We start from the raw sequence: 20,183 nt of genomic DNA, 5'->3' as shown, positions 1-20,183 counted from the left end.
AAACAATAAAGCCAAGAGTAATTTGGGTTCCATCTCCAGCTCTAATTGGAACATACTTTCTTTGCAGTGGAAGGAAAGGAAAGAGTGGCTGTCTGTATATACTGAGCAAGGGTGCATTTTATAGAGCCAAGTAGAAGCCAAATCCAGCAGTGGGAACACAAAAAGCTCCCTTAAACCAGGTCTGACCACTCATCTATCTAGCTCTGCATTGTCTGCACTGAGGGCTTATTCACACACATCTTTTGCCCTGCACTTTTCAGGCACAGCTCTGCACTTTAAAGTTCCATGTCTGAGTGCTCCATTTTTTTCGCCCTGGAGTTTTCCCAGTGAAAACCTGCCGGCGAGCCGGCATACAGCTTCCAGGTCATGTGGCCTGCATGACAAAGCCGCTTCTGGCGAACCAGAGCAGCGCACGGAAACGCCGTTTACCTTCCCGCTTGGAGCGGTACCTATTTATCTACTTGCACTTTGACGTGCTTTCGAACTGCTAGGTTGGCAGGAGCTGGGACCGAGCAACGGGAGCTCACCCCGTCGCGGGGATTCAAACCGCCGACCTTCTGAGGATTTGAACCCAGCTCCTAGTCCAGAGTTCTAACCACTAAAGAACATGTGTTTGCAGGGGAATTACCTTGCCCTCGTCGCATTTGGTGCCATCGACCGCTGCGTCCAGCTTGGAGTGACACGTGTTCCCCACAGAGCACCATAACGTGCTGCAGACGCTCTGTAAGACAAGAAGGCGGGGAAAAAAGAGGTGAGGAGTGTTCTCTCCTTATGGGTGGAATGAGCCCCACACTGCCCTACATAATAGAAAAGGGGAGAAGCTCCCACTTATTCCTTTCTCATCTCCAAATCCAGGCAGTGCAGGTTCCCTGGCAATGTGGCCCCCAACACTCTGGATTCTTTTTGACAGTCTTGTGTGAACCAAAGAGGCTGAGACCAATTCGAAAGATAGCACATTAAGAAAGGGTCTGAAATTGGCATTCTTTACATAGCACCATCAATGTAGAGATGGTGCTTGATAAAGTAAAGACAAGCAAAAATGGACAGGTCCCCGCTCCAAGGACCTTACAATCTAAGTCAGCCTTCCCGAATCGGGTGCTCTCTAGATGTTTTGTACTACAACCTCCATCAGCCCCAACACAGTGTGACTGAGGCTGATGGGAACTGTAGTCCAAAACATTTGGAGGGTGCAAGGTTGGGGAAGGTTGGTCTAAACTTTAATGGTGTGGGAGACTAGCAAGGGAAAGGTAAGCATACAACAGAAAGTGGGGGAAGAGGAATGGAGGAAATGCTTGTGTGGTGTAGTGGTTAGAGCATCAGACTCGGACCTGGGAGGCCAGGATTTGAATCCCCCACTGGGCTATGGAGCTCACTGGGTGACCTTGGAAAGTGGTGAGCTCTCCTTCATTGGCAGTTTTTATACAGAAGTTGGATGGCCATCTGTCAAGCTCTGATTCCTGCACTGCAGAGGGTTGGACTGGATGACCCTTGGGTGTCCCTTCCATCTTTACAGTTCTGTGATTCTATGGTCACAGTACTGGCTCTACCTGGGGTGAAAACACAGCAGCTGCTTACCCAAATCTTGGCTGAACTGGCCTCCTCTCCACCAAAGTTTCCTTCTGGAGAGGGTTTCTCAGACGAGATTAGACCCCACCCCACCTGCATTCCCAGTTTAGAATTTGATGCTGTTGCTGCATCCAAAATAACTGGGAAGCCACGAAGGCTCCAGCCCCTCCTTACATCCATATCTTCACAGTAGGTGGAGTAGGCACCATACTGGAGCCGGCACTGATGGCTGACATCATAGAGAACTCCCGGAGGGATGGAGGGGAAGTCGATCACATCTTTGGCCGGTGGGTCATCCAGGCAGAGCCCCCAGCCCCGGCTGTGGAGAGAAGGACCCAAATGAAAGGGGTGAACATAAAGGCATGGGTTGCTGAATTAGCCAAAGGCCTGGGAGAAGGGGACCTGGTACCTAAAGACATGTTAACAAAGGTTTTATAGGGGCAAAACCAGCACTTTGAATTGGGCCTGGAAACAAATTGGCAGCCAGTGCAGTTGGGCCAGGATCGGTGTCATATGCTTAAACTGTCTTGCCCAAGTGAGCAACCAGGCAGGGCAGTCTCGAGCAGGTTGCGCGCCCTGGCGCTGAGGGGCGGAGATCGCTCCGGCGCCCTTGCAGGGCACAGCATGGCTTCTGCGCGGCTTTGCCACCAAATTCTGCACCAGTTGAAGTTTCCCACCAGTCTTCAGAGGCAGCCACACATATAACATGTTGCAGTTATATCTAACCTAGGTTACCAGGCGCAGATGACAGAGGTTAGGCTGTCCCTGTCTGGATAGGGGCAGAGCTGGGCCACCAGCTGAAGCTGATGGAAGGTACTACGCACCATCAAAGCCACCTGAATTTCCAGCCTGGCTTGAGCCCCAGAATCTCTTATCTGACACAATGGCCTCTGCAAGCAGACCTCGAGCCTTTAGGCAGGGTTGCACCTCATTCCCAGGTGAGACCAATGCAAGGCCTGAATGGCTTGGCTCATTCCCTGCCTTGGAGGAGCCACGGGCCTGAAACCTGGGCTAAGGTGCTCGTTGCTTGCTCTGTCACAAGAAATAGCAAGAAAAGGGCCGGCAGGCAGCTGGACTGCAGCTGCTGCCCTCACAACCTCTGTGGTTCCTTTCTACAAGAGCCAAAACGGGGAAGAGCAGCTGGGCCAAGCAGGAGCTGACAGACAGACCCCAATCCCCAGGCGCCTGGCTTAAGTGCCTTGGGGGGAGGCAGCGGAATTGGCAGCAAGGAGGTGTTAAAAATAAACAGTGCCGGAGGAAAGAATTTGGCACCACCTTTCCAAGAGGACCAGTCTCGTCTGGGACAGGGCTGAGTCCACACTAGAAGCACAGGGCCAAGGCAGAGTCAAAACCCTCCTTGATTATGGTGTTTCTGGCTGCTGAGAGTAAGCGGGTTATGAGTTCTTTGTGATGTAGGTGGGCATTATTGTCTTGGAAGATGTAACCGGACACTGGAGAGACCTGTCAGGAGTAAGCATGGACCAATGGTACCAAATAGTATGGGAAACAGCCTTACTAGAAAAATTAACCAATAAGCTGAAACTGACACGGGGACAAATAGAAGAAGATGGCTTCACCCCGGTATGGCTCCCCTTTATCACATACACAGCCTAACAAGACAATGACAAAAAACCACCAACAGCATACAAATCAATATGGCTAACCTGATCCAAAACACCCACCCACCCCACTCACACACGAAACAAAGACCACCACAGCCAACCACAAATGAACAACCACACCCTAGGCCAACCCCAACATCTCTCACCACCAAAGGAACACAAGCGAACAGCAGAGAACCTGCAGAAGCGACGCTGACAAAAAGCCCCACATATATTAAGTAAAATAGAAACATCATCACCCATCTTCCCCCCCCATCTACCTCTTTTCCCCCTTTCTTCCCAATGTCTCAACAAATGAAACTGATTTGTAAAAATGTTACGAGAGACATTGCACATATTTTTGTAAATCAAGAATTTTTTTATAAAAAAACCATTGATCAAGGCTTTAACTGATTATCTCTCATTCATGTATACCACACACTGTCCGATTCTGAGTGTCGACCCACATACAGTCATCCAGTGATGTAGTGTTATGCGACTCCCCCGAGTCAAAGAGATAAGTAACTATTCAACCTTTAGAAGACACTTGAAGGCAGCTCTGTATAGGGAAGGTTTTTTTTTTAATGTTCAATGTTTTATTATGTTTTTATATATGTTGGAAGCCACCCAGAGTGGCTGGGGCAACCCAGTCCGATGGGTAGGGTATAAATAGTAAAAAATACTGTTGTTATTGTTGTTGTTATTGAATAGGACGTCCCTATTTTCATCAGTTAAATGTTGGAGGGTATGGGATCAGGGTGGGGGGCAAATTTCTGCAGTGGGGTCCCTGCCTCAAGCCTCCTAGAACTGCCTCATCAGCATAAAAAGGAAACTTTTCGGCCACTGTGTGCTGCAAAGTTAAGTACTGAGAACCAATAATTTGCCCATGTATGTGCACAGAAAATAGTAGATCCAAGTCTATTTTTTTCAGCCAGAACGCACCAGAACTCAGTTCCGGCACCTCTGAAGTGGGCACCATTGCCATTATAAGAGAACAAGGGAGGTGTTCATGGTGTGTTCCGGCACCTCTTTTTCTAGAAACATAGCACTGAGCGGATCTACCTGAAAGGCAACACATGCAGATCTGCCCTGGCCATCACAATGCATCTTTAATTATTATTATTATTGTATATTTATGGGATGATTGCATAATCTTAGAAGCGGCATGGATGTGAATGGGCACGGGTGTGACTATCATTTGCAGTTTGCCGTTCCTGCAGAAGTCCACGGCTTGTGACTCAGTCGGTAGAGCATGAGTTTCTTAGTCTCAAGAGTCGTGAGTTCGAGCCCCACGTTAGGCAAGAGTCCTGCGTTGCAGGGGGTTGGACTAGAAGAGTCTGTTCCAACTCTACAATTCTATGATTCTATGGCTCATAATTCAAAAACCACCATGTCAAAAAAAAAGTTCAAAAGCCTAAAGGAGCACTGACTGCAGGAGCCCTCTCTGCTGATGTCAGCACCCCAGAGGGTCTGTAGGGAAGGAGGCGATCTTTCAGGTATATGGGACCCAAATGACCCAATGCCTCGCCCCACCCCTCCAACACACACAGAGTGAACAACAACCTCTGCATCACAGCCACAGGTATCGAGAGCCACGCCAATGGTAATGGCCCCCAGACTTACTCAAGGAAGCGGGTGATGTACTCCCTGCTGCAGTGGGACCAGGTGAGTGGCGAGGTGTCGTACAGGAGCTGTGGAGACATGATGAAAGGTCTTTTCCCAACTGGCTCACAGTCATTGCCGCTTCCGTCATGCTGAATCCCAAAACTGTAAGAGCACAGCCCCGCAAAGGGGGAGGTGAGCCACGCGCCCAGAGACACGACCGCAAAGGAGTTTCAAGGGGGCACCCCAAGATCCGGGACGGAAGCCAAATTCACATCCACACACCCCGGGGCAGAGGTCTTCCCTCCCCGAGCCTTTAAGGGATGGTCTGCATCAGCCTTGGCTGACCGAGTGCTCTCCAGGGGGTTGAAACTACAATTCCCATCAGCCCCAGCCAGCAGGATCATGTGGCACTGGGGCCATGCTATCCAGGGGGAAGAGGGAGGTAGTAGGCTCTAAATCAGGGGTAAGCAAGGTTTACCGGCCAGGGGCCGGATTACTCCCACGGAGATTGTCTGTGGGCCAGACTGGCGCAGCGTGATGCCGGAAATCGCGTCCGCGTAGGTGTGTGGTGCCGGAAATTGCTTCTGCGCAAGCCCAGATACCAAAAATCGCACCTGCGCAGAAGTGATTTTCGGTGTCTGAACATGCGCAGACGCGATTTCCAGTATTTGTGCGTGTGCGGACGCAATTTCTGGCACCGCTCGGTGAGTCACCACACCACACCGTGCTGAGCTGCGCCACACTGGTTTAGTGCAGCCCGTGGGGGACTCGCCAAGCAGGCAGCTCAGTTCAGGGGCGGCTCGTGGGCTGGTAAAACGGTCTTCGCATCCGGCCCATGGGCCGCATGTTGCTAACCCCTGCTCTAAATGCAGCATTCCCTGACCTGGTGACTCCAGATGTTTTGGACTACAACTCCCATCAGCCCCACCTCAAGCAGGATCTGAGCACAAGAGCCTTCTCCCCTCCTGTGTTTTCCAGCAACTGGCATTCAAAAGCATTGCTGCCTCCAACTGTGGATGCAGAGCATGGGCATCATGGCTAGAAGCCATCAATAGTCCTCTCCTCCACAAATTTGTCTAACCCCCCCTTTTAAGCATCTAGATTGGTGGCCATCACTGCCTCCTGTAGGAGGGAGTTCCACAGTTTAGCTATGCATTGTGTGATCAACGAGCGCTTCCCCTTCAGTACCTGTGTCCAAGTTCGTGAGCCACAGTGAAGGCCAAAGGGAGCCCCGTGTCCTCGTTGATGTTGCAGCTCCTGTGAGGCTGGCACATGCCGGAGACGTGAGACAGGCCAAGAGTCTCACAGGGACGGTTCATGGCGGCACAGAGGTCTTTCCTTCCACAGGCAGGCAGAAAACACACAAATGAGGAAAAAGAGGCAGCAATCAGCCTGATGTGTTTGCATAAAGGGTTGTGCAGAGGTTCTATCACATCTGCTGTTAATTGCATATTCATTCCAACTAATCCAGAATGCGGCAGCTAGACTGGTGACTGGAAGCGGCCGCCAAGACCACATATCACCGGTCTTGAAAGATCTACATTGGCTCCCAGTACGTTTCCGAGAACAATTCAAAGTGTTGGTGCTGACCTTTAAAGCCCTAAATGGCCTCTGTCCAGTATACCTGAAGGAGCGTCTCCACCTCCATCGTTCTGCCCGAACACTGAGGTCCAGCACCGAGGGCCTTCTGGTGGTTCCCTCATTGCGAGAAGCCAAGTTGCAGGAAACTAGACAGAGGGCCTTCTCGGTAGTGGCGCCCACCCTGTGGAATGCCCTCCCATCAGATGTCAAAGAGAAAAACAACTACCAGACTTTTAGAAGACATCTGAAGGCAGCCCTGTTTAGGGAGGCTTTTAATGTTTAATAGATCACTGTGTTTTATTTTTCTGTTGGAAGCCGCCCAGAGTGGCTGGGGAAACCCAGCCAGATGGGCGGGGTATAAATAATATATTATTATTATTATTATTATTATTATTATTATTATTATTATTATTATTTCTGAGTAGATAGCAGCCAGTGTAATGTAGCTGTTAGAATGTCGGACCTGGGAGATCAGGGTTCGAATCCCCACTTGGCCAGGAAGCTCAACGGGTGACCTTGGTTCAATCCCTCCCCCTCAGCTTAAGGGTTGTTGTGGGAGGATACGTGAATTGACAATGAAAAAATTAACACACCGCTTATGTACTGTGTACCGCATATGAAACTTAATCTACCACTGGTCAAGTTACTGTAGCTATATGTTGTTTTTGTATTTACAGTGGTACCTCCGGTTGCAGATGGGATCTGTTCCGGAGCTCCGGTAGGATCCCGAGGTTTCCGCAACTGGAGGTGCCGCTTCTGCGCATGCACACAGCGCAATAGAAGTTTACATTACCCGAGGGTAATGCAAGCTGAGGTTCTACTGTACATGAAAACCAATAAAAATTATTTGGGGGTGGGGGGTGGAAGAGGAGCAGGAGAACCATGTACACCACCTTGATCTCCTTGCAAGGAAAAGATGCTCTATATATGTAAGAAATAAAACAAACAAACCTGGTGCCCTCCAGATGTTCATAGAATTGTGGAGTTGGAAGGCACCCCCAAGGGTCATCTAGTCCAACCCTCTACAATGCAGGAATCCTGCCCACAGCTGTCCCTGGGTGGGCTTGAACCACCAACCTTCTGGTTAACAGCCAGAAGCACTGACCCATTGCACCACACAGGCTCCATGTTGCATGATGCCTCCAGCTCTCTTTACCACCCCAATCGCTGGCTCTGCCAGCTGAGGCCGAAGGGATCTGGAAACCTACGACATCAGTGGGGAGCCACATGGGATGCCTTCAAAGAAATGCGTGGTAGCGCCAATGCAGAGCCTGAGCAGAGCTATACCTTGTGAGCAGGACAGCCACGTCGTGGTGCAGCGGATGGTCATCCCCCTTCACATTGATGGCCTTCTGCCACTTGCAGAAACTCCTCAAGGTGTTGTCTGCATGGTGAGTGATTTTCAGGTCGTCCTACAGAAATGGAGATGAGGCCCCTCCCGGTTAGCAAACAGTGCTTTGGTCCAACCCCACCTGTGCCCAGTTCTGGGCATCACTATTTAAGAAGGATGTTGACCAACTGGAAGGTGTGCAGAAGAGGATGACCAGGGGTCTGGAAGTCAAGCCTTATGAGGAACAGTTGAGGGAGATGGGTATGTTTAGTCTGGACTAGAAGAAGAGACCGAGAGGAGGTACGATAGCCATCTTCCAATATCTGAAGGGCTGCCTGTCACATGGAAGATGGAGCAAGTTCTGCTGCTCCAGAGGGGAAGACTGGAACCAATGGATTCAAACGACAAGAAAGGCGATTCTGACTAAATATTAGGATAAAATTTCCGTTAGCAAAAGGTGGTGGACTCTCCATCAGTGGGGGGGTTTTAAGCAGAGGTTGGCTGGCGATCTGTCAGGGTTCCTTTAGCTGTGACTCCTGCACTGCAGAGTATTGGTCTACATGACCCTTGAGGTCCCTTTCAGCTCTTCAATTCCATGATTCTATGCTTTGCGCTGTATTCCTGTTTAACATTCCATCAAGACACAGTTTGGGGGCATTCCCATTACTCTGTCTCCTCCACCTTATTATTTACAAAGCTCCTAATAGGGTCAGATACTAAACCGGCCTTTGCCAAGCTGTTGCACTCTCAAGACGTTTTGGACTATGACTTCCAGCAGCCCTGGCCAGCGTTTCAAGAGATCCTGGGCCCCGTGCACCAGATCACTGATGTGCCTATTGGTGTCATTGCCCTGAGCAACATCTCTTGCCCTTGGTCCAGCCCTGCTTTGAAGACTCCCCCTCCCCAATAATTGCATGCATAAGCATGCAATACAAGCACACAACATCTCCTCCCAACACACCCTAGCAGCCTTATCTGCACAGAAATGCACACACCTATGGACAAATTAGAAGACTCATGCATGAAGGACCCTCGCCGCTGCAAACCACCGCCTTGGACAACCTTTCCAGAAACACTTCCTGCCTTTCACAGAGGCAGCATTAGGCTGACAGGGCAAGCCTGAATTGTGGTCTGCAGGTTGTGCAGAGAGGCACCTGAATTCCCAGAGGCCCATTCAGCCTAATTGCAGAAAGTTGCTCCTACATCCTGTGAGGTGCTGGCAGGAACGGAAGGTGTGCTAGCTAGCCTCAGAGTCATAGAACTGTAGAGACAGGAGGGACCCAAAAGGTCATCTAGCCCTACCCCCTGCAATGTAGGATTCACAGCTAAATGCTTCTGTTATTATTATATTTCTTTATATACCACCTTTTCCCCAGACCAGAACTCAAGGCAGCTTACACAAATAAAAAACGACGCAGATAAAATACAAAAAGCTAACAGCCTATAGAATGCAATTGTTAAAAAGTAATTGAACTCTAATAATAATAATTTTTTAAAAAACCCTGAATCTATTAAAATACGGATAATGAAAACAGCACAGCGGTATTAAAAGCCTCTTTGTACCTCTTCTTCTTCCAGGATGATAAGGCGCACAATGGATACATGGATAGGGTTCCCAATGCTGGCATCGTGGAACATTCCAGCCACCTGTGCCAAAGGAGAAACAGAGCTGTTGAAGGCTAAGGGGGCGGAGGGTGAGAAGACCCTGCTATCACCACACTCCCTTTGTAACTCGCACTCATTCCTTGCATTTATATCCCACCTTTTTCTCCAAGCAGTGCATGCTTCTCCCTCTCCTCATTCAAATCTCTGTGAGGCAGGTTGGACTGAGAAAGCCCAAGGTCACCCAGTTAGCTTCATAGCTAAGTGGGGATTTGAACCCGGGTCTCTCAGGTCTTAGTCTGGCATTCTAACCACCATGCTACACTTGGTCCTCAGAAGATCAAGGCTGGTGTTCAACGCTAGTCCTGCTCAGAGCAGACCCACTGAAGCTGATGAACTTGACATAGGGCTCATCCAGGCTTCCGTCTGCCCCACTGCTTTCCTCTGGGGAAAGCAGCAGTTTGGCGCTGAATTGGAATAAACAGCAATAGGATTTTACACAGATTGCCTTTTCTTCTGATTTAGAGCTAAGAAGACATAAAAAATTTGATACACAGTTAGTCGTACCTTGGAAGTCGAATGGAATCGGTTCCGGAAGTCCGTTCCACTTCCAAAATGTTCGGAAACCAAATCGCAGCTTCTGATTGGCTGCAGGAAGCTCCTGCAGCCAATTGGAAGCTGCAGAAGCCCCATCGGACATTCGGCTTACAAAAGAATGTTCAAAAACCAGAACACGGGTTTCGATCGTTCGGGAGCCGATTTGTTCAGGAGCCAAGGTGTTTGAGATCCAAGGTACGACTGAACATATAAAAATATTACAAACACAATTGGTTCCCGAAGTCTGTACTTAACCTGAAGCGTACTTAACCTGAAGCGAACTTTCCCATTGAAAGTAATGGAAAGTGGATAATCTGTTCCAGATGGGTCCGCGGAGTACTCAACCTGAAGCGTACTTAACCCGAGGTATGAGTGTAATTGGTTCCGGAAGTCCGTACTTAACCTGAAGCGAACTTTCCCATTGAAAGTAATGGAAAGTGGATTAATCCGTTCCAGACAGGTCCGTGGAGTACTTAAACTGAAAATACTCAAACCGAAGCGTACTTAAACCGAGGTATGGCTGTATATAAAAATCAGTATCAATCCATTTTTCTTCTGACACAGCCTCCCTCTCAGCCTCTGGGTTCTCGCCCAGGGTCCAACAAACTCTCAGCTCACCCACAAAAGTCTCACCACAGCGGAGATCACCCTAGTCTCTCACTCTAGACTTGTTACTTTCTTCATTAGTGGGTTGTGCAAACCACTATTCTGAATAATACTTTTTTATGGGGTAGGGGGCATTGGGGATGAGTTTATGGGACCAAAGGGGAGTTGGCCTGGAAAAAGTTTGGGAAGCACAGGTCTAGTGCATTGAACAGCTTCCCCCACCCAGCACAAAGACTGGTTCTCTCTCTCCCACCCCTGCAGGACTCACCATGTTCATGACCGTCAGGACATACTTCTCGACGTTTTCGCTGCCGTGATACTTGACCATCTTGGTGTCGGCCACCACCAAGGTCTCCACCCACTTCTCCTTGCTGACAGAGCGCTGCTTGATCCGCCGCTTCCTCTGCCGCTTCTCCTCCCACTTCTCTCTCTGCTTCTCAGAGGTCTCGAGGCTTTCTTGGAGGTTGAGAGCAGAAGATGAGAGGTCTGAGGATGCCTGGGACCCTCTGCTGCTACTGCTCTACAAGCTGATCAGCCTCAAAGCATCTGGGTCCCTTCAACAGGTGTATGGGTCCACCTGTGCCCTACAGATGTGGTTGGACTCCATCTCCCATCACCACTCATGACCACTGAGGGCAGCAGGCTTGGGAAGGCCGATGTCACTCAAGGATGGGGAACCTGAAGTTCTCCAGATGTTCTTCAGCTTCCACTCCTATCACTGCCAATTGACCCTGCTGGTTTGGACTGGTGGAAGCTGATGTCCGACAGGCTTCCAACCTCTGGATCTATGCCATCTTCCCACTCAAATAATGGGATCCAACAGACCTCTTTCCTCTGCAACAAGGATGCATGCCCACCACCCAACTTTGACTCTCCAGGCAGGTTTTTGATGTAGTCCAGGCATCCCCAAACTTTGGCCCTCCAGATGTTTTGGACTACAATTCCCATCATCCCTGATCACTGGTCCTGTTAGCTAGGGATCATGGGAGTTGTAGGCCAAAACATCTGGAGGGCCACAGTTTGGGGATGCCTGATGTAGTCAATGGGTGGGAAAACTTTGGCTCTCCAGATGTTACTGAACTACAACTTCCAGCAGCCAGCATAGTCCAACCGCGGGGGCGATGGGAGTTGTAGTTCAGAAAAGCTTCTAAAACCATGCTTTGAATGGCGGGGGGAATCCTAAAAACAACAGGGGCAAATTCTTGCCCCCAATTGAGGCTGCCTTCAGATGGAAAGTGTTTGCTAGTCTGTAAGGGAACAGTATCCGTGGCTAATCAGTGTCTCGACTCGAAGTGAAATCTACACGTCAGACCCTCCCAGGCAAGGTGGGAGGCCCAAAGTGAAATCAAAACCGACAGAAAACACCCCCTAATTTGCTCCAGAGGCTTTTTTACCCCAGTGGCAACACAGAAGGAGACTTTTAGGAGCTGCATGGCATGAAGAAGACCTTGCCCTTTGGGGAATGCCCAGTCAGGGCTGCACACAATCCCCGCTCTCTCTTCCAGCCTTTGAACTGCGGTCACGGTCAATTAGGCAGCTGGAAAGTGAACTTTGGAAACAACTCCCCTGCAAAAATGCAGAAAATGCTCTTCTGAATTGTGTCCAAAAGATTTGGACAGCCTTCCCCGAGCTGGTGCCCTCCAGATGTTTTGGACTACACCTGCCCCAGCCAGCAGAAACATATTTTTTCTGCTTTTTTTTTGCAGGCGCATTGTTTCTAAAGTTCTCTTTCCATCCATGCTGGCTGGGGCTGATGGGAGTTGTAGTCCAAAACATCTGGAGGGTACCAGGTCGGGGAAGTCTGTATTTAGAGCTCTGAAGGTCAAATCCAGCCCTGGTCTGCTTAGCTGAGCCACAGCTGAAAACATGTCCCCAGTAATTTCCATTCAGAAGCATGGATTCAACATTTCTCTAGATAAAAAGTCCCCCACTAGAGACTTGATGCTGCTTTTCTCACCCACAACTGCTGTTTACATTGACACGTACATTCATGTGAGCAGCATTCATGCCGTTAATGTCACTTCTAGGGGACATATAATGTGAATTTTTGAATAACAAAGTCAGCATGCAATCTTGGGGAGGAAAGCAAACATGCTAACACATTAGGAGGCTTCCATCAGCCAACAAATCATTTGTGTGTGTGTGTGGGGGGGTGGAGTTACCTTGGACCCCACACATCCTGGCAATGGCAGACTGCTTCCTGTCTTGCTCCGTGCTCACGACTGAAATAAACTCTTCGGCCTCATAATCTGGGACGTGGCGTCTATATATCCTGTGGGGATGGGCCACCTTCTCCCTGAATTTGCTCTCAGGCAGTGGCTCGATAAAGAAGTCTTCGTTAGCCAGTCGGAAGACTCCTTTCTGGAGACGACAAGAGTCATCATCACTACGGTACCTCAATTTCCAAGTCTTAAGAGTTTGCAGATGTGGTTGCAAATAACATAAGAACATAAGAACAGCCTGCTGGATGAAGCCAATGACCTATCTAGTCCAGAAACCTGTTTTATAATAAATAAAGAATTAAATAAACCTGACTATAATAAAGCCTTTCAGGATTGGACCGTCACTGAGAGTGGAATGAGGCTCCCAACATCGGTGGTCTCAGAATCCCATGTGTGTTGCACATGATCTCTTCTGCAAAGCTTTCCAGGGCACGGCATGCAGGATTCCTGTTTGTTTCCTTTAATCACAATATCTAAGAACAAAACATGACTTTAAAAAAAACAAACGAAAGAAAATAATCTGAAAAGGAGACGAGACTTATAATTACCGTTACTCGTGCCGAACAACAATCGCCAAACCAGATGTTGTGCAAAAACATAACAAAAGAGGGATGTTGCACTGAAGGTCAGCGGCATTTAAAACTTGCCATTAAGGAAGTTTCCAACTCTACAATGCATTAAAGCCAGTTTCTAAGCCAGGCTTCCCCAACCTGGTGCCCTCCAGATGTCTTGGACTATAACTCCCATTAGTCCCAGTTATGTTGGGAATGAGGAGAACACAGCCATGATGGCTGGGGCTAATGATGTTGAGTTGATAGGAGTTGTGGTCCAAAACACCTGGAAGGCACCAGGTTGGTGAAGGCATTAGAATCATAGAATCATAGAATTGTAGAGTTGGAAGGGACCCCAAGGGTCATCTAATCCAACCCTCTACAGTGCAGGAATCTCAGCTACAGCATCCTTGACAGGTGGCCATCCAACCTCTGCTTATAAACCTCCAAGGAAGGAGAGTCCATAACCTCCAGAGGGAGACCGCTCCACTGCCAAACAGCTCTTACTCTCAGAAGGTTTTTCCATATGTAGTGGAATCTCCTTTCTTGTAACTTGAAGCCATTGGTTCAAGACCTACCCTCCAGCGTAGGAGAAAACAGCCCTTGAGATATTTGAAGATGTCTATTGCAGGGGGTTGGACTAGATGACCCACTGGGTCCCTTGCAACTCTACAATTCTACGATCCGATGGTTCTATGTTTTAAGATGCAAAGAGTCCATGACGCTTACCAGCCCATCACAGGTGCTTAGAGCAGCCAATCCACTTTCTTGTTCCTGGTTCTGAACGGACCCGATCATATGGCATGAGTTCTGGTTATAAGCCTGGATCTTGGCGTGGGCGATGCCTCCAAACCGTCTCTCACTGACGAAGCCAGGAGCCAGGAGGTGGCTGTTCAGGCTCAGGTTGAACATCATCTCCTGCCCTCGGTGGTACAGCTTGTAGAAAGCAAGCGGGCGATTCCTCGAGGAGATGGCCCTTTTGTACAGCGAGCGGTAGGACAGGTTGTAAGAGACGAAAAAGCCTCGCTCGTCTACCTTGACAGGGTGAACGACGTCATAGCCAGGATCTTGTGCGTCGGCAGATCCAACCCCTGCAGGAAATACTTTGGAATGATCATCTGGAAAGAGGGAGGGCCAGTCCCTCAAAGGTGGCAACAAGGCACCTTCCAGGTGTTTTAGACCAGAACTCCGGAAGCCGGTCAGCAATAACTCACAAGGTGTCAGTGAGCTCTTTATTCAAAGAAACAACCCAGCTCAGGCCTAGCGAGCACTGTAACTCTTCCCAGGAGATCTTGCCCCAATGAGGCAGTTGTGAGGCCAGTGTTAGAAACTGAGATATAAAAGTTAGGAGCCAAGTAGCACCTTAAACCTGCATTATTGTCGCTGCAAGGCTATGCCTAGCCGCATTTTTCCCTACAAGGTTATGAAGCCAAAGGAAGATGTGCTGGACTCGTCAGCAGGGTCACGTCAAGGTACAGAACACCTTCTCATCTGGCGATGGCACTCAAGGCTCATGGAGAAGGAACGGTCGGGGAGTCTGACTGTCGGGAGCCTTCCCTGCCCCCTTAACACTGGGGTCCCTTGCCCAGAGATTTCGAGAGGCCCCTGGAGTTGGCACACCTGACCCTTGAGGTCCTTTCCAGCTCTAAGCTTTATTGTTCTACTAAGCTGGAATCGAAGAGTCGGACACGACTAAATGACTAAACAACAAGCTGGAACCTGTGCTTTCCAAAGCTTTATCACCTAAGCTCTGGCTGGCAGACATCACCTGAGAGTGCAGGTAGACAAATCTCCAGTTTCCTCCGCTCTGTCCTCCAGAGGCCAAGAGCGGGATATGATCCTGGCTGCTGGGTCAGGCCAAAGGGGACCCAGCTAGTCCAGCATCCTGTTTTCTCAGTGGCCCACCAGGTGCCCCAAGGCAAAGCCCTCAAGTGGGACCTGAGCACAACAGCACTCTCCCCTCCTGCAGTTTTCCAGTCACTGGCGCTCAACATCATGCTGCCTGAGCTAGTACTGTATATACTTTGGCCCTTGTGGCCAGTAACTATTGAAAGCGCTATCTTTCATGAATGTCTTTCATCCTTTTTAAATGGCTACTAGCCATGATCCCCGATCGTGCCTCTGAATACCACCTGCAGGGAATTGCAGGTGGGCAGAGTGCTCTTGCACTCAGGTGCTGCTTGCGGGGTTTCCCTTTGGAGCATCTGGTTGGCTACTGTGAAAAGGGGGTGCAGAACTAGATGGGCCAGTGGTCTGACCCCACAGCCAGGCTCTTCCTTCTGTTTTGATGCTTTTAAAAGCCATTGGTTTGACTTCAGGCCCCCTGGAAGTGCACTCCATTGTCTTTCGAGACAAAGGGATGCCAGCTGAAAGCCATCCAACTTGGAGGCTGTCACAATTTAACAATTTAACTCTGCGCTGCGGGAAGAACTCCTTTCTTTTATCTGTCCTGAATCTTCCAACATTCAGCATCACTGGATGACCGTGAGTTCTAGTGTTGGAAAACGGGGAGAAAAACTTTTCTCTATCCACTTTCTCGATTGGATTGGGACTCTAAAAAAGCTGAGATAGATCCCTCTGTTCTTCCGAGAAAGCCCAGCGGGTGCTACAAAGGAGGGGCCCCCCTCCTTGAATATAAACAGGCTGCCGGATGCCAGGAGGAGGAGAGTCTCCCCGCTCCCCCCCCCCACAATCTTGCCACAAATATTTCCAAGTAGACAATAGAATTGGGGGGATGCGCTGCTCCAAGCAGCCTTTTGCCCAGATTCAGTCCACAAACATCCAAAGAACCCACTGAAGTCTAGATGGCAGGCAGTGATATTTTCAAAGGAATGTATAGAAGTTTGTTGCTGCTGCTGCTGCAAGAAGCTGCAACTTGAGCCGGGACCGCCGACTTGCCCCCGCCCCGCCACCCCCTCGATTTGGCACAGTCTCCTCCTGCACCTTTGCCTCCGCCGGCCCTTCTTGAAAATGGACACGAGAGCGACCTGCGAGGCACTTTGTGCATGCTCCGAGCACCTAAGCTTTGCATCCCTGCTCATACACCAGGAACCATTCCCTGCCAGGAGCCGGGGGCTGCAGACGAAGCCTTCAAGGGAGAAAGCAGGCGACACATTCCGACTCCCCACCCCGCTCCGCAGCACCCACCTGGCTTCTCGGTGCCGCCCCCCCGGCGGGCCAGGAGGGCGGCCACCAGGAGCAGCGGGAGGGCCATGCTGGGCAGGCGGCGGCGGCGGCGGCTGGGGGGCGTCCTCAGACTGCTGGCGGGGGGCGCCCGACCGCCTGCTCCTCCATGCCCGCGGCTCCCGGCTCCGCGCCCTGGCTGGAGGCAGCAGCTGCACGACGCGAACGCGCTCGCCGCCGCCGCTTCTCCTGCCCCCACTGCGGGCAGCCTGGCCGGCGGAACAGCCCTGGGACGCCGCCTGCTGTTGGTCGGCCGGAACTGCGCCGCCGCGTGGCAGAAGCGCGGTCTTGCAGCTCCGCAGCAGCCAGAGTGTGGCTCCTTGACCTTGATGCTGTCCATCAGCTGGGAACCCACCTTGCAGGGATGTTGTGCAGCGCAGGCGAAGTGGAGAGGGAGGAGAACCACGCACGTCGCTGGCTTGGAGGGACGGGCGGGGGGCGCGGGGAAGAATGCTTCTTCCCATAATAAATATTATTGTTGTTGTTATTACTTTTGTTAATCTATTTTTTGCCCACCTATGTTCCCAGGGCGGGTTAAAGCATTTATTAATTTATTTAAAAAAGAACACAATTTCCATGCATAAAATAGGGTGGGTTCTTGAAACATACACCTTGAGTTTGAAAGGGCAGGGTAAAGATGTGCATGTTCTCCAAACTCTGTCTAATGAAGGCACCAGATGTCCCACTGCTGGGAGGGAGTTCCATAGCTTAGGGGACTCCACAGAGAAGACCCTCTCCTGGGCTGCTGCCACCACACACACCCCGCCAAGCCTCTGGGGGCATAGGAAGCCCTTCTGCCAATTTCGGCACTGCAGACAGTCTGTGGGGAAGCAGGGTGGTCTCCCAGATATTTAGGGCTTGAGTTTACAGAAATAAAGATGCCAAGAAGGGTTCCTGATATTCAAGCGCCAGGCTTACTGGGAGCAGTAAGAAGGTTCTTGATTCAAAGTTGTGCAAATCCAGGTCTTCCCTTTCTGACCGTGGAGATCCACTGAACTTTGCTCACAGGTAAAGCACAATTCCTGTTTCCCTCTCCAGGCAGAGGTGAGCCAACAGGCCAACCAAGGCCAACTCAATGCCAGAAAAGGGCCTAAAGCCAGACTGAAATGGATCTAGTTACCGGTAATCTGCCTCGTACATCCTATCATATCGTTTTGCTTTTCAGTAATCTGTTTAATTTGAATGCATCTTGTCTTTCAGTCCCCCAAAACAGCTTATGTAAGATAATGCACAATTTGAATATCCCATAGAAATAACTAGCATTAGATTGGAACCTGATAGGAATCAGCCTTCAATAAACTGCTGCTCTCCAGATGTTTTGGACTACAACTCCCACCGCCCAGCTGTGCTAAAAGGGCTGGTGGGAGTTGCAGGCCAACACACCTGGAGAGTCTCAGATTGGGGAAGACTGCCTGACATGCCAAACTATAGCTGGGGAAGCTTACCTATGGTTTGGCCCAATGTCTGAACTGATCAAGCATGCTTTGCAGCAACAATCGGATACAGACACAATGGCTTGCACTAAATAGGATACGGCACAATGCCTGGCTCGACAAACAGGTATCTGTGGCTCAATGGGTCAGTATGTCTGACTTGTTAACCAGAAGGTTGGTGGTTCGAGCCCACCCAGGGACGGCGGTGGGTGGGATTCCTACTTTGCAGGGGTTGGACTAGATGGTCCTTGGGGTACCTTTCAACTCTACAATTCTACAAAACCATAACTATGGCTGTAACTTTGCCTCCAGAGATGGAGGTGCAATGGAAACAGGGAGTGCTGAGCATTTCGAACACCAAAGCAGTCAGCAGTGATAAACTGTGGTTTGCCTGTCCATTTGGAAGCTGGAATCCTGGAAACACTTGGGTATTGTGTCCATTTATTTAAATCAGTCTCACACACTGCTTTGGGTTCCCAAAGGCACCTGGATTACTTTATTCTATTGGAAATAGAACTCCTGGCCTGATCTGGGAAGGCAGTTTCAATGTTCTCATAGGATATCTTTCCCTGCTCATTGAGCCCATTATATATTATTTCCTGCTTACGGAGTCCATCACTGAGCCCTGCCTTGGAACAAGGGTGCCATCTGGTGGGAAAAGGGAGAGGCTACCCTTTGTAGTCATTGTCACAATGGAAATACGAAAGCCAGCTGCTCTGTTCAAGGTTGGCATCACAACACCCTACCTTTCCCCTGGTTGCCATCCTGAGAAGGAAGCAGGCAAATTGCACGCCTCTCCATGTGCAAGGCCTCATTGGACAGCCACATTGCTTTCTTGCATTTCCTTTTCATTGGGATGGTTTTCATTGCTGCCTCCTGTATAATGTTATGAGCCTCCATCCATAGTTCTTCAGGCACTCTGTCCACCAAATCTAAATCCTTAAACCTGTTCCTCACTTCCACTGTGTATTCATAAGGGATTTGATTTAGATTGTGTCTTACTGGCCCAGTGGTTTTTCCTACTTCCTTCAGTTTAAGCTGGAATTTTGCTATAAGAAGCTGATGATCTGAGCCACAATCTGCTCCAGGTCTTGTTTTTGCTGACTGTATATATAGAGCTTCTCCATCTTTGGCTGCAGAGAATATAATCAAGAAGATCAAACTTATCCATTCTGAAGGAAATCAGCTCTGAGTGCTCACTGGAAGGACAGATCCTGAAGCTGAGGCTCCAATACTTTGGCCACCTCATGAGAAGAGAAGACTCCCTGGAAAAGACCCTGATGTTGGGAAAGATTGAGGGCACTAGGAGAAGGGGACGACAGAGGACGAGATGGTTGCACAGTGTTCTCGAAGCAACGAACATGAGTTTGACCAAACTGCGGGAGGCAGTGGAAGACAGGAGTGCCTGGCGTGCTATGGTCCATGGGGTCACGAAGAGTCGGACACGACTAAACGACTAAACAACAACACTTCAAGCATGACTTACAATGCAATCCCATTAGAAGGAAACTGAACTGTTAAATGAAAGCCAGCATGGCATAGAGGTTAGTGTGCTGGACTAGGACCTGGGAGGCCTGGTTTCAAATACCCCACTCAGCCACAAAGCTCACTAGGTCCTGACCTTGGACCAGTTGCTTCCTCTCAGCGTAAAGGTAAAGGTAAAGGACCCCTGGTGCAGTGCTGATCTCACTTTCAGGCTGAGGGACAGAGGCGTCTCACCCATAGAGGCTAGTGGTGTGGGGCAGCTTGCCGCCCTTGGCCACCTCTGCCATGCCGCCCAGATCCTGGCCCTAGAGCTTCCAGATATTTTATTTATTTCATAAAACTTATACACTGCTTCACTGTAAAAATTTTTAATAAATTCAAAATCCTCAGTGGGGGTAGAAAAAAGATAAAACAATTCGAGTATCACTAAGACAAAATAACAACAACAATTTAAGAATTTCTAAAAGTGAGACTGACAATAGACTATAGACTAAGAGTAGATTAAAACTTGAATCAACTTTTTGATCATCTGGACAGGCATGTCTAAGCAAAAATGTTTAAGCTGAAAAGAAAACAGTGAAAGCACCTGCCTGATGATCAACATTGCCGGATGCTTGAAGCCAGGCAGCAGCATCAGGGGTTGCAGGCAGAAGTATTCCAGGCGGCAGGATTTGTGCTAATGCCCGGCTAGCTCAGTCGGTAGAGCATGGGACTCTTAATTCCAGGGTCGTGGGTTCGAGCCCCACGTTGGGCGCGCCTTTTTTGCCCATTGGTTAATTAAAACGAAGGAGGTTTGTTTTAGCAGCTCATGTGACAGGCAG

General features: G+C 49.6%; 1 protein-coding gene and 2 non-coding genes across 5 annotated transcripts in view; 1 reads left to right on the top strand and 2 right to left on the bottom strand.

Annotated features, from left to right (window-relative positions):
* ADAMTS7 (ADAM metallopeptidase with thrombospondin type 1 motif 7) overlaps positions 1-16,494 on the bottom strand; it is a 63,213-nt gene extending 46,719 nt beyond the window's left edge. Inside the window, exons 1-10 of one of the 3 annotated variants that reach the window (XM_060282968.1) lie at positions 16,409-16,494; positions 13,991-14,352; positions 12,651-12,849; positions 10,757-10,944; positions 9,247-9,330; positions 7,641-7,765; positions 5,961-6,110; positions 4,791-4,934; positions 1,741-1,885; positions 629-721 (exon numbers count right to left, since the gene is read on the bottom strand). In XM_060282968.1, the coding sequence (XP_060138951.1) occupies positions 629-721; positions 1,741-1,885; positions 4,791-4,934; positions 5,961-6,110; positions 7,641-7,765; positions 9,247-9,330; positions 10,757-10,944; positions 12,651-12,849; positions 13,991-14,352; positions 16,409-16,475 (1,557 nt within the window). In that variant the 5' untranslated portion in view covers positions 16,476-16,494. The other 2 variants (XM_060282969.1, XM_060282970.1) reach the window with 2 other exon arrangements.
* TRNAN-GUU (transfer RNA asparagine (anticodon GUU)) lies at positions 7,403-7,476 on the bottom strand. Its single transcript has one exon. It is a non-coding gene; the product is annotated as a tRNA-Asn (tRNA).
* Positions 16,495-20,043: 3,549 nt separating the features above from the next.
* On the top strand, positions 20,044-20,116 carry TRNAK-CUU (transfer RNA lysine (anticodon CUU)). The gene has a single exon. It is a non-coding gene; the product is annotated as a tRNA-Lys (tRNA).
* Positions 20,117-20,183: the final 67 nt, after the last annotated feature.

The sequence above is a fragment of the Zootoca vivipara genome, chromosome 14 (assembly GCF_963506605.1).
Source record: "Zootoca vivipara chromosome 14, rZooViv1.1, whole genome shotgun sequence".
NCBI classification, from domain to species: Eukaryota; Metazoa; Chordata; class Lepidosauria; order Squamata; family Lacertidae; genus Zootoca; species Zootoca vivipara.
The sequence above is the reverse complement of the archived record's forward strand: the minus strand, read 5'-3'. Positions and strand labels throughout refer to the sequence as shown.